The sequence below is a fragment of the Mustela nigripes genome, chromosome 14, assembly GCF_022355385.1.
Source record: "Mustela nigripes isolate SB6536 chromosome 14, MUSNIG.SB6536, whole genome shotgun sequence".
Taxonomy (NCBI): Eukaryota; Metazoa; Chordata; class Mammalia; order Carnivora; family Mustelidae; genus Mustela; species Mustela nigripes.
The window spans coordinates 37329326-37345614 of record NC_081570.1 but is presented as its reverse complement, the minus strand read 5'-3'; the positions used below and the strand labels follow the sequence as shown (position 1 = coordinate 37345614).

At 56.5% G+C, this 16289-nt stretch overlaps 1 protein-coding gene across 2 annotated transcripts in view; it reads left to right on the top strand.

Moving 5' to 3' along the window:
* The window catches only part of TRABD2B (TraB domain containing 2B), a 198475-nt gene extending 189134 nt beyond the window's left edge, over positions 1-9341 (top strand). For both annotated transcript variants that reach the window (XM_059374661.1, XM_059374662.1), the window contains 2 exons: positions 480-749; positions 8864-9341. In XM_059374661.1, the coding sequence (XP_059230644.1) occupies positions 480-749; positions 8864-9083 (490 nt within the window). In that variant the 3' untranslated portion in view covers positions 9084-9341. The remainder of the gene's footprint in view (positions 1-479; positions 750-8863) is intronic.
* Positions 9342-16289: the final 6948 nt, after the last annotated feature.

Genomic DNA, 16289 nt, shown 5'->3' with positions numbered 1-16289 from the left:
AGCCAGAGTTTGTGGAATGAAAGACCCCGACGAAGGTCAGATATACCCCCCAGTGACCTCCCCACGGCTCACCCCTCCCCTCCCAAGAGTCTGGGCTCAAACATCACCAGCCAGTGGCCAGACCCCCCTGCATGCCAAGCGCCCTCCACCTCCGTGCTCCCTCTCCGGCCCCCCTCAGGGGCTCTCACCATCTGCCGTCCTCACTGTCCATCTTCCGCTTCGACGTGCGAGCTTAGAATGGACAGGAACCCAGTTTGGACTGTTCTTGCCCAATCCCTGAAAGAGTGCCCGGCATCTGGAGTCCCTCAATGAAATGAGTCAGAGCTCCATTTCCCAACACCAGATACTCTAGCTGGGTGCAGCAGGGGCACGGAGCTTCTTCTCCTGTGGTGACAGCCTTCCCACTGGGTGCCATTGCCTGTTACGCATGAGCGACATAGTCCCACACGTGCACCTCACATGCTCTTGCCCGTTTCCAGCCCCGCCGCCCGGAGCCCTGAGCCCCCACCCGAGAGGACCTCGGCGAGTCCGGCCCCAGTCACCCCTGCCACCGCCGTCCCTGCAGCGCCCTCGGCAACCCCCACCGTCCCGCCTGAGGAGGAGGACCCGGCCCTGTCCCCACACCTCCTGCTCCCCGACAGCCTCAGCCAGCTGGAGGAGTTTGGGCGGCAGAAGAAGTGGCACAAGAGGCAGAACAAGCAGCAGAGGCCACGGCAGTTCAATGACCTGTGGGTTCGCCTCGAGGACAGGTGAGCAGGGACGGGGCGGGCCGTCCGGGGGCTGGCCACCTCTCCTGCCGGCCTCACACACACACACACACCCCTGCCCCAGGGCCACAGCCCCTCTCCTCCCTGGGTGCTGCTGAGAGGAAGTGGGCCAGGTGGGCACTTGAGCGGAAACTTCTGGGGAGAGCTTGACACTTCCCGACCCCTGTTCACAAAGCCTCCTACAGTTCATCCGGCAGGGCTTACAGAGCATGCTTATATCTGATTTTTCATTTTTAGTCTCAAAATGAGAGCAAGTACACTTTTTTCCATTTTAAAGATGAGGAAACAGAAACCTAAGGTGCATTGGCCAAAAGTCTGCTTTGCCTTTAGCTTCCCTGGATGCAGCTAGGATGCAAAATAGGCTCTGTTTGTCCCACGGGCCAGATGGTGACACTAGGAGAGAACAACACAGCCTGGCTCCATGGAAAGGTTGCGAGCTCCCTGTCCCCGGAAGATCTGAGTGGCCAGCACCCGGTCAGGGAGGGAGCAGAGGGTCCCACTCTGCAAGAAAGAGATGGCAGGGGCTGCCACTGCCCTTATGGCTGTGGGCTCCATCTCGGGAGAGGATGGCATTCATGGTGCACGGCCGTGAGCATGGGCAGGTGCAGAGATCATCCTACTGTGCTAGTAGTACCTGCCTGTCCCCTGCCTGCGTGCCCCTGCTGCCCCGTGCCACCCTCCCAGCCTGTCTGTCAAAGCAGCTCCTGCTGAAAGCAGGATGCCACCTCCCAACTTCTGCCTGCAGGCTCAAAACAGTCTCCCTAGCTTCCGCGTTGGGGTGGGAGTCTGTGTGTGTGTGGTGAACAGTGTCACCAGACACCACGCGGGTTGCCCCAGGGAGTGACTGTGAGTGAAGGTCAGAGTCCTATCCACTGCGGTAACCAACCCTGGCCCTTGTGCCCCAGCAGTGGGCCCTTGGAGACTCGGAGTCTCCCTTGAGCCCTAAAGACCATCATCTGGGATTTCCCCTGCACCCCAAGAAAGAGTCATCCGGGGTACCTGCAAACAAACCTATGTCCAGGCCCCTGTAGCCCTCCTAATCTGACCCTGCACTGCACAGGCCTGGGGAGCTGGATGCTGTGTCTGCCCTCGGGCTGAAGTTGCACTCGGGAGACTTCTCCACAGCTTTGGGGAACGTGGACCTAGTTCTGCATTTACAGGCTGGGGGAAAAGGGGTCTGTCCAGGGTCACACAAGCCATCAGGGACTGCCTCCAGCCCTGTCAACTTCATGGTCCTCCTGCAGCCAGGTGTCTGAGTCCATGACCAACGGATGACACAGTCCAGTCTGCTCTTCTAAAGTCTGAGAGGTGTGCTATTCTACAAAGACTTCCAGCAACTAGGAGTGGAGCCCACTACTCCTTTGGGCTTTGGTTTCAGAGCATCTGACTTGGGTTACTGAGAAATGTGCGGCGCCCCGGCCAGCCTGCCCGCCCCCCACCCCCGCCCCGCCAGGGACAGAGGCACTGCTGTAGCTCTATTAGCTGTGACATATTTGGCTCACATGCCCTGCGTGGGCCGCCCCCTCCGACCTGGGAGCAGCTGTCAGAGGGCCTCTTCCTCAGTGCGGGGCAGGGCCTGCCGCCTGCCAGGAGGTTCGGGGCCGGTGGAGGCACAGGCGGCCCACAGATAGCTCCCATCGGGAGGGGGACTCGGGGCCCTCATCAGCCTGCTGGGGCCATCAAGAGACCCAGTCCGGGGTGGGCCTGGCCCATGAGGTGATGGGGGCCGGCTGTCAGCTCCAGCAGCGGACCCCCGACTCTAACCACTTCTGAAAGGTAAATTTCAGCAAACGGCTCCAAACGGTTTCCTTTTCACAACACGTAGCTCTGAAACACAGAGCCTGGTTTCAGGAGAAGAAAATAGCTTTTCTTTGGCAAGAGGGAACCCTTTCTCCAAACTAACAGGTAAATTGTGGTTGAAGAGCTTTCTTCCATCTGGTGGGACTGGAGAGGGAAGTTTCCATGGATGGGCACCCTGTTTGGGTTCTCGATGCTTCTCAAGGAAACAGGCCTGGAGTTCCTTGAGAGGCCTAGGTGGGGCACCCTTCTGTCACTCCCAGGGGACTCACCCCACCTGCCCAGGGTTTCCAAATTTCCACTCCTCTGAGAGGGAACAAAGGCAAGCTCTCCCAAGGGGGAACCTGAGGCACATCTAACAAAATCATTATCCTTGGAGCTATAACTCTATCCCAGGTTTTCTCATTTTTCTTCCCCCACATCCATCCCCTCTCCCCCACCCCCCCCCCCCCCCCCAAAACCACCTCCTGCCCAAGCACACTGCCCCCAGCAGCCTGAGATTCTTTGGTGCTCCCTGCCATGGCCAGGCCAGCTTCCTCCTGCACAGCCTGGACGCAGAGCCTGTGGCCTCCCCTCCGGCCTGGAGCTGCCGCTCCTGCGGGCCTTGTCCTTGCCAGGCTGCATGCTGCCCCTCAGCGGGCTGTGCCCGGCCCTCCTCCTGCCTTCGTTCTTGCTTTTCTCTCTGCCAGGGGTGGGCACGAGGGGACATTGGCAGAGCTCCAACGGCAGACTCGTGCCCCGGGTCCTGCCAGGAGTCTGGGAAGTAAGCTTTGTTTCTGAAACAAGGAGACCGAGGCCCAGCAAAGTCAGGTAACGCGTCCAAGACCACACAGCGAGTGGGCTGTGAAGTCAGAGCTCACACCCAGGTCTGCCTGACGCTAAAGGTCATATTTGCCCATGGCCATGCAAATGCCCCTCCCGCACTCGCCTGGCAAGCATCTCCTCCGTCCACACTGGCTGTGTCCCTTCTCTCCTCCCTGACATCCCGCAGCCCCTGAAGGCGCCCCCCATCTCAGCACAGTAACCCGGGCTGCAGTCCCTCACTGGGGTTGAAAGGCCTTGGGGGCCCTGGGCACCAGGTCCAGGTTGGACTTCTCCGGCGGCTAGGGGCCTCATGGGGGGTTTGTGGACCCTCCTCTCGGCCCTCATTCCCTGAGACGGAAACACTGTGGAGGGGGTTTAGAGAAGCAGCAGCCCTTGGCAGGGTGATTTAGGAGGACCCCTGGAAAGGGCCAGACTTGTGTCCGCAGACGGCTGTGAAGTGGTGGTACAGAACTCTCAGGGAGCCGCCACATCGGAGGGCCAGGAGGGTGGCGGCCGGGCAGGGCGCATTCCCATGCTGGCTGTGTGCGATATGGGGTTCGTGACAATCCTCAGTCTCTCCTTCTGTGCAGGTAGGGCCTTGACCGTCTCCAAAGGTCAGGCCAGTTCTGCTGCTCTCCCCCTCCACAGCTGTGCTATGTGCATGCGATGAGGGTAGAGGGTTGGATAAACAAGGCGGCAGAGTGCGGGGCCGTCAAAACAAACAGTCATGAGGAGGCAGGTGCAGGCAAGACAGCTCCTTCTAAGTGCTGGGCGTGGCTGGAAGCAAGGCACAGGTAGGCCTCAATGTGGACAGACCCAGAGGGCTTGTGAGTGTACCATACTGGACACACACACACACACACACACACACACACACACGTATCATTGTCCTTCTGGGCCTCAGTTTCCCTGAGGTTTGAGCAGGTGCCCAGGGCCCCCTCAAAGGGGAGAAGACACTGTTCCACCTCCTAGGCCCCTGAGAGAGCCGTGCCCACCTCAGCCTGACCTGCCCATCCTGCCCCAGGCTCCCCAGCTCCAATTTCTCCCAGCAAAGCCAGACCTTCTCCTGGGACGGTCCTGCATGGTCGACGTCTTTGTGTGAGGCCAGAATGCTGTGAGATCGCAGGTAGAAGATACCCCGTGAGAAACGGGAAACAGGATCTCCATGAACAACAGCACAGACAAATGGGAGCAGAATGGGCTTCAGAGCCCAGCCCTTCCTGGGGCTTGCTTTGAGGGTTAGAAAGCAAACAACAGGATGCTATGAAGTGGTAAGCTGGCGCCAGGCCACCTGTGATGCTCAGTGGCCGTGGTCTCCAGCACTGCGGGTGGGACTCTCGGGCTGGCCTCAGATGCCACTCTTCCCGCCCCAGCAGGAGCTGCTCTGGGGCCCTGAGCTTGACTTCTGCTACAAGCCTTTAGTGAGCCTCTGGGTGGGTTCTGCTCCTGCCGCTTAGCAGGAGCACACTGGGCACACGCCAGTTACCCAGCCCCACGTTGGTAGGCACAAGATCAGGTGGGGACAAGAGCAGGAGAAGTCTCAGGTCACGGCCAGCTCCCAACAGGGTGTGACTGAAGAAGCCCTGGAGCCCCGCAGTGCTCCTGTGCCTGCGAAGGAATCAGACAGCCGGGGCCACAGGGTGGATGAGGCCATTCCTTGCAGAGAAGGCCGTGAAGCCAAAGGCATGGAGGTGGGCACAGGCCTTGGACATCAGGACATCGAGCTGCAGGGATACCTGTTGCCATAGATCTCCACCAGCCTCTGACCTGCTTGGCTCGAAGAGGCAGAGGCCAGACAATACTGACAGCAGGGTCTCCTCCAGCCGGACCACATCAAGGGTTGTACCCGCGGGCAGCAGGACTACCAGTCACTCGGACCCCAAGCCCCCTCTCTACTCTGTGTCCCTGGAAGCCTCCGAGAAGGTCGCCCGGGGCATAGCCAGTAGCCCTTTGCATTGGGAGGAAAGTCACCACCTGCGGAGACCCCCAGCACCCAGTCTCAGATGCTCTTGGAGACCCTCTAGGTGCAGGGGTCCAGGAAGCCCCCTGGAGGGGCCTCCGTGGGCAGACAGCTGACACTGTCTCGAGCAGCAGCCCTCCTCTGTGCTTTACACCTCGAGCTTCTGCCTAAGCTCTCTCTTCTGGCTTCTACTACTAGAAAACATTTTTAAAATGCATGGGTCTGTTCCTGCTCCTTCATTGCACACATAGGGAAACAGACCTAGATGACAGGACTTTCCCCAAGTCACACAGCAGACGGGGACATATGGCATTCTTGAACAGGGCTTCAGCATTCCATCCAAGCAGTGGGGCCCTTCCCCATGCGAGGGGCCCAGTCGGCTCGGAGCAGACTTAGCTCGTTGGTGCCAGCCGTCTGCAGAGCCTGGGAGCCCTCAGTGTTTGGTTTGGCTTCGAGGCCCCTTTGCCATGAGACAGTTTTCCCCTGCATGGGCCTGGGAGCTTGGAGTGGGGGGGAGGGGGGTCTGAACTAGGAGACTGAGCTTTGTGAGCAGAGTGGGCTGGGGAGGTGGGGGTATTTGGAGGGGCTTTCCACCCCCCACCCCATTTCCCTGGGACTCCTTCCAAGCAATAAAACCCCCCGCTCAGGCTCCAAGGGGGAGTGTGCATCTTTGCTTTTCAAAGTGTGAAAGCAAATGCCTTTGGGCGCCTTGCGAGACATAATTTTCCTAACTCCTACTTATCTTCCTTCTGATGGCGGGGCTGGCTGCAGCCCGCCGCCTGGGCCCCTGCTCCGGGCACTGCAGGTGGCACAAAGCCTCTCTTCTTGAGGCCGGGCCTCCTAGCCTCCTGGCTGCTCAGGCTGAAAGCACAGGGCAGCCCCTGGGAAGGGACCGTCGTGGACCCTTTGTGTAGCGTGTGGAGCTTTTCTCATTAGAAGAGAAAGGGAGAGAAGGGGCTCAGGTAGTGGCATGGGCTCAGGCATGACCTTCCCGGGGCCAGCCCTCCCTCCACACACGGGTTTTCCAGGTCTCAGCAGGAAGCAGCACACCGACCTTTGTGCCCTCCACTGGGTGCTCCTCCATATCCCGATCCCCTGCAGGCTGTCCCGTCAACCTGGAAATGGGGATAATGAGGTGACACGGGTACAGCATCGCAGTGTCTATGGGCTCCTAGGAAGCGCTTCGTAAACGGAGAAAGCTGCTCATGAGGACTGACACACACGAACATACGATGCTAAAGAGCCGAGCCGTGTCATGTGTCCAGCGTGCCGGGCACTGCTCGGGGCCCTTCCCAAGCGGGAGCCCATCCAAGCACCTCTATAGATAGGTACCTGTGTGCGACACGGCAGCAACAGTGAGATCCATGCGAGGTATTGTGGGGACGTTGAACCAGGCCTTCATAGGTGGGTGGGACAAGGCAGCAGGACAGTCAGGGTGACTGGACACGGTGGCACATGCTGGCAGAGGCAGGATAGGTGAGGTCGGCTGGTCCCCAACTGTGTGAGAGGTCTTGGTGTCCTGCCGGCGGATACAGGGTGAGCCATCCTCTGCCAAGCACTGTGGGTCATCGCGGGCAGTCAGAGCCACCTGGTCTGCCTGCTTCTGTTCCACAGGCACACTCCCTCCTCTCCTGCTAGCTATTCTCGAAGTTTCTAAAGACAGCGCAGCACAGTTCATGACCACTGTAGACGCCAGGTGGAGAAGAACTTCATGTGAGGGTGCGGCAGGTTCTCATGGCTGGAGCACAACCAGGAGTAGAGAATGAGGGACAGGCCAGGAGCGAGGACCTTCTTGACTGAGGACATCTGAACACCTTCTTCCTGAGCAGAGGCCCCAGCCTGCTTGGAGGCAGGGGCATGCATGGTGACCCCAGGCTGAGCCAGGCTGTGTGAGAGGCAACTGGCCCGGGTGGCTGTGGGGCTGGAGCTTGGTGATGACGACGGAGTTCAGAGTGGTTATGGCCGATCATTGGGACCTTGTGTCTGGCACATGGAAGTGCAGGTCAAGGTAGAGCGGGGGACGATCTGAGGGCCCAGCGAGTGAACAGCCTCCTGGGGAGGGGCAGTAAGCCCTGGAAAACAGGGCCTCGTCCCACACAGAGGAGGCTACCCACACCACAGACTCCCAGGGAGGGGCAAGTTTCCTGCCCGTGCCTCAGCTGCTAGCAAGCACCTTCTGTGTGCCTGGTTCAGATCCCAGCCTCCTTGTGAGTCCTGGGGCAAGTTTACTTAACCTGTTGGTACCTCAGTTTCTTCCTAAGTAAAATGGGGATAAGAGTCAGATCTGCCTTATAGCGTGGCCATAAGGATTAGGGCTTGATGTGTACTAGGTGCTGGCTCAGATCTGCCACGGGCTGGGTTAAGTACTTCTCTGGCCACTAGGGACACCCTCAGTCACATGCAAGGTAGACGGTCTTCAGGCTGACTGCTGTGTCACCTCTTCAGGAGGCCTTCCTGGCCCTGCCCTGGACAGGGGCCCATCTGTGTGCCCCCTACCCAGTTTCCCCTCCCGCCTTTGCACGTCTGCTGTGATGGGACTTGTCAGATCCTCTATTGCATCTCCATCTGCCTCCCCTACCCAGGGCTCCACGAGAGCAGGTGGGGTCCAGCGCCCCTGAACTCCAACTCTCTTTTCATCCTGAAGCCTTCTACCCCTGTGGCCTCTCTGGGTTATACCTCTGACCTTGTCTACCTTTGTCCTCTCTCTTCCTCTGTCCCTGGCTCTCTCTTTGTTGATGAGGTGCTATCTTTCTCTTTCCAGAGCTTGAGCCATTCACCCACCCCACCTGGCCCCTGTCCTACCCTGCACTTCCCCATGTCACTGGGTGCTGACCTCAGCCAGCAGGCTCATCCTGTACTCAATCTCCTTATTTCTCTATCTCTCCCTCCTTCATGCTCCCTTTCATAGGTTTTCTTGAGCCAACAATCTCACCCATTCCCTCCAGAACTGGATTCTATTTTTATGAGTTCATGAAGGATCACAGCTTTCCCTCAACCTCCCTAGGCTTATGTAGAGGGCGGCTGACCCAGGCTCCTGCCCAGGCCGTGCTTTCTCCTGGGACCCAGTGCCATTTAGCCTCTCTGATCCCTGGCCCTCCCGTCTAGGGAAGGGGGGTGAAGAGACCCACTGTGAAGGTTGGTTTTGAGGCCGGAGAGACCTTCAGTAACTGGTAGATGTTATTAGAAGGGCAAAAGATGGTGGGGTTGTCTGTGTGGTTGATTTCCTGTCTATTTCGGGCTGGGCAGGGACAGTGGCAGGAGAGCGCCTGCGCACACAGGCCTGGAGGCTGACTCCCCCCAGCATGACCCCAGACCCAGCCCCTCTGTGGCACTTCAGTTCTTTCTTCCCTGGGATCTGTATCATGCTTGGGGCCTTCAGCTTCAGGAGCTCACTTTCCCTGTCCAGCCAGCCCCATCTCCTCCATTTTATAAGAAAGTAGATTCCCTAAAGTCGCCTCTGAACCCCAGGCCAGAGCCCAGGATGAGGCTACTGAGTGGTCGTTCCGGGGTTGTCCTGCTTTCTCTCTCCCTCCAGCACGGCCGCCTCACCGCCCCTGCCACCCCTGCAGCCCACACACAGCCCTGGGACCGCGGGGCCAGCCTTGCAGCTCTCAGAGCGGCTTCAGCAGCGGGAAGAGCCGGGCCCCACCAGCAGCTCAGCGCCCTGCCGCCCCCAGCCCACCCTGAGCCTCCTCCCCGCCATTGTGGCCTGCGTTGCAGCCGCTCTCCTGCGGCACCGCCTTGGGCCCTCCTGACCTTGGGCACCAGTACAGAGAAGCCAGAGAAACCACAGGAGGGTGTGTGGCCACCCCCCCCCAACTGCCCCTGCCACCACCTCGGGGGTGCCTGACACCTCACGGGCAGTCCAGACGGGATCCGTTAGAACACTAGAGCTTTATTGTACCCGAGTTACATCTTCTTTTTTGTAGAAGGATCTTAATTTCCCATAGTGCTATGGGGCTCTTTTGTAAAATATGTGTCCATATTAAAAAAGAAAAATGTATTTATTCTTACCGATAAAACTATTTTTATGTGGCCTATGTTAACCCTTTAAGTAGCCCCAGCACCAACCCAGGAGGTGAACCCAGGCTGCCAGGAGTTCTGCAATCTCAGGCAGACCATGGCCTTGAACTGGCTTGCTCCTAGGCCCGAAGAAGCCTCCGCTGTCTGGGTTTGGCTTCTCCCACCATGGGGACCTCAGAGAGAGGGGCAGGCAGACAGGCTTATTAGCTTTTGAAGCTGGATCTGGGAGCCAGAGATGTGAACGCTGACGACTTCCCTTCCGTGGCTGCATCCTAGGGTGGGAAGGTACTTTAGGAAAGAATGCTGCTATTTTTGAAAACCCTGAGTGTCTGTGAAATGGCCTTCCAGAGCTCTCGGTAAGTGTTTGGACCAAAGCACGGGGGTGAGGGAGGGATGGTGGTGCCAAGAGGGGCCATCCCCCAGCCCTCTGTGACAAATGGTTAAGTTGAGATCCAAAGAGAGGAAGGTGGTTGCCCAAGGTCATGCAGCAAGTGAGAGAGCCCAGGTGTGAGTCCAGACTCCTCTGTTCTGGTTTCATTAGTCTTCTTTGAGCCTGGCTTGTAGAAGAGCCTGTTGAAGTCACGCCAAACTGAGTGAGCTGGGTCGAAGGCAGGTGTGGGCACAGAAGGGCCATTTTAGGGACAGAGGCTCTAGGAGTCGCACAGTAATAATAATCCTAATGTAAGCTACCCTTTGTCCCGAGCCTGCAGCACGGCAGGCATTTTGCACACTCACTTTGTCACTGATTCTCATGCCAGTTCTATGAGATGTGATTGTCCCCATTTCACAGATGAGGAAACTGAGCCCCCCCAAATGGATAAACTGACTTGCCCAAGGTCACCTGGCTGGGACATGACCCCAGATCAGTATGATTCTGAAGCAATGCTCGTCCCCTGGACCGTATTTTGCCATGTTCTTTCTGCACAGGGAAGCTCGAAGGAAAGGAGATCGCCCCCAGATGGGCCAGCACAAGCCCCTTGTCCCAGCCCAAGAGACCCCTTGGCCACAGTCACTCATGTTAGCCCCTCTGAACGAGGGGCTCTGGCAACAGCCTGTGCACAAGCTTGTGTCCCATGCCCCAACTTGTCTTATCTTGGAGCTAGTGAGAGGCTTTCCTACCAAATCAGAGGCTGGCAGGTGGGAGAATCTGGGCGGGCAGGCAGGCAGTTGAGACTTAGGGAGACTGACCTCATTCCTCTGCCTCCAGCTTGGTAGCTGAGAAAGCAAAGGACCTAGGTTGCCTTCCTCCTTGCCCTAAATCCTCATTGGACTGGAGGCTCACCAGTTACAGAGTTCTGGAACCCAAGAGCAGAAAGGGCCCCTCGTTTGACAGATAAGAACATTAAGAGTAATCATGAAGCCCAGAGAGGGCAGACACTTCCCCAAGACTGCACAGCTGGGTGGGTCTGCTGACTCCCAGCCCAGTGCTCCACAGCATCACCACATCATGGACTTCCCTGGAAGACCTGGCATTGGCTGATTAGACCCAATGCCGTTGTACCCATTTCAACCATTTTATTGCTAAACTATCATGATACAAGCCATATAAAAATACTTTACATATAGCAAAAATAAACTACATTAAACTGGAGATTAAAAACATTTTGCATAGGAATGTGATGTATTCAAACTTCTTTAACAGTCGAGATTTCTAAAAAACCTAAGCCTTCCAGCACCGCCTGTTGCAGAGAATTCTGTTTGTCGGAGAACTAACAGAGCACTGTCAACATTTTCTCCCCTCTGAGGGCTGTAGAGGCAATGGGAGTAAGGAAGTTTCTTCGACAAGATGCTCTGGAGGCTAAGTTTGTCCCAACCCCAGCCTCTGTCTGCTTACACGGCCGCCATGCTGAAAACACCTCTCTACAGGGAAAGGCTTCGTATCCAGTGCACCCAACCCCCTGAGCTAGGAAGCTCGCAGGTGTTTGGTCCGCTAACAGGTGCATCAAGGCGAATGGTCAGTGTTCCCAGCACCCCATCTCCTTTTCAGGGTGACTTGCTCAGGGACCATCTCCAAGGGAGATTAGGATGTGCTGGGTACCTGCCAGGGTTATCTCTCCAAAAGCTGAGTGCAGGAAGGTTTATCCCAGCTCGTCAAGAATGTCACAACCCCCAGGCCTCTTGTAAATGTGAGCAGCTGTCTTCCTTTTGAGACAAAATTTGGGGCAGCTCTGGATGACTAGAGGTCCCATGAGCATCTTGGCCAGCAGTGAGTTTCTTTTCATCTTGGCACCGGATAGGCATGTTTGAGCTTGAGACCTGGCAGGAGCCCTGAGATCTGCTTCAGAGGGTCCAGTCAGCCCCATGGGCATCACGTTGTAAACTGAACTTGACCCCATGCCCTCAACTGGCTGGAGTCCATTTATCTTTGGCAGAGCTGTGATTTCCTATTTCTGAGCGGGAAGGGGCTTCGCTGACTTCCAGTGCAGGCTCAGAAGGCCTGTCAGACATCAAACAGACGGTGCGGAGCACTTGGCCAATGAAATAAGTGTCAAGGAATTGGAAGCACGCAGGCCAGATCTCCCTCAGTTCAGGGCAGAGTGTGGCATGAGATGCACTCAGACGAAGCTTGAGGTGAATTAAAGAGGAAGGCTTTGGGTGAACAGTCCACGTACCCGACTGCGTGCCCAGATCTGTGCCGGGCACGAGGCCAAAGAGGTAAACCAACGAGCCGTGGGCTGCCGAGCATGTGCGGTGCCAGGCCTCATATGTGCACCTTTCCTGGCCCGGAGGAACCCCTTGTCATCGACATGAAATAAGGAACCCAGTCGTAGGTTCCTAGAAGGAACTTTAGAGGTTGTCCTACCCAGGCCCCTGACCACAGACAGATTCAGCCCTCGTCTTCCCCAGATCTGTCCTCTGGAGAGCTTGGGAAATTCCAGACGTTCCCTCTAGCAAGCGCTCAAGTGTTTAAAGAAAGATGGATGGCGGCAGATGGGTGGGCTGGCTGGTTAGGTAGGCCTGCGCCGACGGGACAGCCAGAGCCAATGTTGATCAGACGTCTGCAGCCTGAGCTCATGGATCCCAGCAGCCCACCCACTGGCCAGGCTGGGAAACGAACCGAGCTTATGTCCCAGAAGACCTGAGGCACGTCTGGGGAAATCTGTGCGGCTGGGTCACTGAATTCTCTCATCCCAAGCCAGGGAACCACCATACCGTCCGTAGCTACTTAAACATTTTGGATGATGTATCCACCACGGCTGACATTTTTCCCAGCATATTCTATGTGCCTGACCATGAGTCTCCCTGTTGCTCCGAGAGCCCCATGTCCTTTTCTTATGGCTTTCATGGTTGACCTTCATGTGGTGGAGAAGATGGAAGGACTAAGAGCCAGCAGACTAAGTGACCTGCCCGAGGTCAGAGGTGGCCCTTGGTCCCCCATCTCAGGAAAACTGACCGAATGGCCCATGGGCATTCTGGAAGCTGCCAGCATGACCACATCTTCCTAGTCTGTTCTGACACACCAGTAGCAGAGTGAAGGCAGGGAGAATGGAGATGTTAGGTTGCAGGGAGCTGCAAAGGGCCACCACGGGCCCCTCCAGCTGAGATGCAAAGATCCAGAGTGGATGAAGCACGGGAACTTGCACCGGCTGGCAAATTTGCCTTTGTGCCAAATCACCATGAGCTGATTTTTCTCATACGAAATACTCCGCCATCTATTGCCATGCCCTAGCTATGTCGGGGCAAGCCTTGGGGCTCAGGATCCCTAGTTCCACCTTCCCAGTCTCTAGCCTGGTGCCCTCGTCACAATGGATCCCAAAGAACGGTCCTCCACCAAAAGGAACATTTATGAAAACCACATGAAGGACACAAAAGGCTCCATTGGGAACTGCAGCTCTGATGGTGTCCCGAGTGGCAAGAACGAACCAGGGATGGGGATGTTCCAGTGACTGTGGAGTAAGAGCAGGAGTCCTCGGCCTGGCCTTCCACACCCTCCATGATCAGGCCCTGCTGACTTTGCCAGCCACATCACCCATCTCTCCTACTCTGTGCCCAGCCAGACTAAATCCTATTTGTCATTTCTCGAATAGATAGCATGTGTCACACGTGCCACTCCCTGGGCCTGGAAACTCCCTTCTCTTTCCACAAGTCCTCATTTTTGAGGATTAACTCAGATAGCACTTCCTCCAGGAAGCCCCTGTGATTCTTTTTTGCTTTTTTAGCATCTATCCTAACACTCACTGATAAGTGTGGAGACTGTAATTGTGTATCTGCTCTCCTAAGGGACCACGAGCTCCTTAATGGCAGGGGTCACATAAATTCATCTTTGGATCCTCATCTGACACAAAGATGGCCCTCACAGATGTGTAGGGAGGGAAGGAGGAAGGAAGGAATGCAGAGAGGAAAGGAGAGACAAAGACCTCAGCTCTGGCAATGGAATTATGTCTACAAAGCCAAAGCTGTCCCCTGCAGGTGGTGAGTTTGCTGTCAGCAGAGGTGTGAGCAGAGCAGTAGGCCCGCCGGCTGGAGATGTGGTATGAGAACTAAAGTTTTGGCAAGGGACTGGTGTGGGTGACATCGAGGGTCCCTTTTGGCTCTGTAATACTCAGGTTCTTTGAACATTGTTATTTTTCCAAAAATTCATCTAAGCAGCCAAAAACATCACCCGGGCTGGCCATCTAAACCAGTAGGGTTCAGGAATCCATCCAGCCTCACACCCCCGTTCTTCAAGAGCCCAGCCAGGCCTGATGTAAATTGGTAGGTTTACCTACTACCCTGAGGCAGGAGGACTTCTAGGTGGTGGGTGGAGGGCTGGACTGGAACCCAAGGCCCCTGACCCCCAGCCTGGAGCTCCTTCCCTCCCTGCCCCCGACTATGGGGTACCGAAGAGAGGGTTCATGAGGACTGATCAACCCCCTACCTGGTCCTTTCCTGGGAGTGTGGGCACAGCCTTAGATCTCCCCATCCTTTCTCCAAATATTGGCTCTTCCTCTCCAGAGGTACTCTGGACACTCTTTCACCTTGCTGGGTGACCTTGGGCAAGTCCCTGCTCCGTTCTGAGCCTCCATTTCCTCATCTGTTAAATGGAGACCTTGTTTCCCACCCGGGCCATTCTGGGGGCTGGAGGAATGCTGTGTGCCATCTCAGGGCTCCATGACGGTGAGGCAGCACCCCTCCTCGGACTCCGTGCTCGGCTTTCCTCCCTGGCCCTGAAGACTGCCCTGGGGTCAGGAGCATGTGGCAGGCAGGGCACTGTGATGGAGTGGCATGCCTTCAGGTTTGCTCCCTCCCAGACCTGCTGCAGGGAAAGTGGGCTTTGCACAGGAACTGAGTCTAAGACAGTTCCAGGGAGGCTCTGAGACATCTTGGGCCCCGTGGGCTGGGGCAGCAGAGGCAGCTGGAACTCCTGCCCCACTCCTGGGCTTCAGAGAGATTCCAGAATGTCCCCCAGCTGACTCTCATTATGTGACACAGCTTCAGATCATAATGTATTTGAAAGATATTGGTGATATTTTCCTTCTAACCACCTCTTCCCTTCACCTCTGTGAATTATCATGAAGAGTCCTTTAAGAATATAGAAGACAAAGAAAGATGCTATTAATGTTATTTTGCCAAAAATATTTTTGTAGCATAATATATTAATAAAAGACATTATGAATTCAGTGGGACAGCGTCTTCATGTGCTGATGGCTCCCTCTCCCTTCTCCAGGGAACACTGGGGGAAATCACTTTGCTGGGAGGTCCAAGGCTGGATGCAGTGGTATGGAGGAACTGGAACGGGCCCGTTTTCCATGCAAAAATTTGGGCAGATTTGGGAGGCAGAGACTTCGGCAGGAGTCCAGTGACTGGAGAGGCCTCACATCAAGTGGGATCCAGACATCCCTGGCCAGCCAGAATGAGCTAGAATCGGGGGTTCACCCTCACGGCTTCCTTTCTCTCCCTCACTCACCAAGACCAGCCAATTCCTCCACTCCTCCCCCAACAATTGCTGCACCCCAAGCCAGCCCTCCTCACCCTCCTCTGAACCATGGCCACCTGCAGCTGTGCCCCTCATTCCTCACCCCTTCCCATCCCCACGGCCAAAGCAAGGTCCATAAACCACCAAAATGACCACGTATCACTTCTGCGTTTAAATCTCACCAATACATCCCCACTAATCCCAGCACAAAGGTCAAGGTCACACAAAACTCTCCGCAACCTGGCCCCTTCCAACCAAGAAATATCTCCAGTATGAAATTCACAATTTTCCAGTTCCTCTCGTCCTGTTCAGCACTCCCATTACTGCCTGCCTCAGCACTTCCCGAACGCACCCTACTCTTCAGCAAGTCTCTGCACTTGCTGTCCCCAACCCCAGCACTGACCATTGGTCTGCCCCTCCATCCCTTGCTGGCACCTGGCTCTGCGGACCTCCTACATGGACTGCATGACACAGCCCCGGTGGCAGCCGCTCCACCAAACCTGAGCTCCTAAGCTGAGCTCACCCCTTGTCCCCTCCGGTCCCACAGAACCCGTTCCTTGCACACCGGGGTTGTGCTGAAATGCTCTGCACATGCCTGACCTTCCCCTCACGTTCCTGGGCCAGGACCATGGCTGGTCCGCTCTCATTTGCCAGCCCCAAGTATGGGATTTGACATCTTGCGGGGCACTGGTGGAGTCAAGGAGGAAGGCGAGCAAGAAGAACGGGAAGGGAAGACTAAAGATAAAAAGTCTGTCTCTCTCATAACCTTTGCCGTCCTTCAAGAGCCCATGGGCTGAGGTCTCCACCCGCCGCTCCAGCTTCAAGCTCCACAGAGGAAGACAGGCCCACGGGGACCTGGGGGAGGAGGCGGGTCGCTGAGGGGTGGGGAGGGGGAAAGGCCTCCCTGGGTTCTGAAACTACGGAGACTTCGGCACCAGCGACGTGTTGGCCATGGTCCACAAGTTCTTGCCGCCTCCTACGGAGACTGATGCGGGCTGTCCATGGTGGGCCCGCCCCAGGATACCGGTGAGAACGCAGCAGG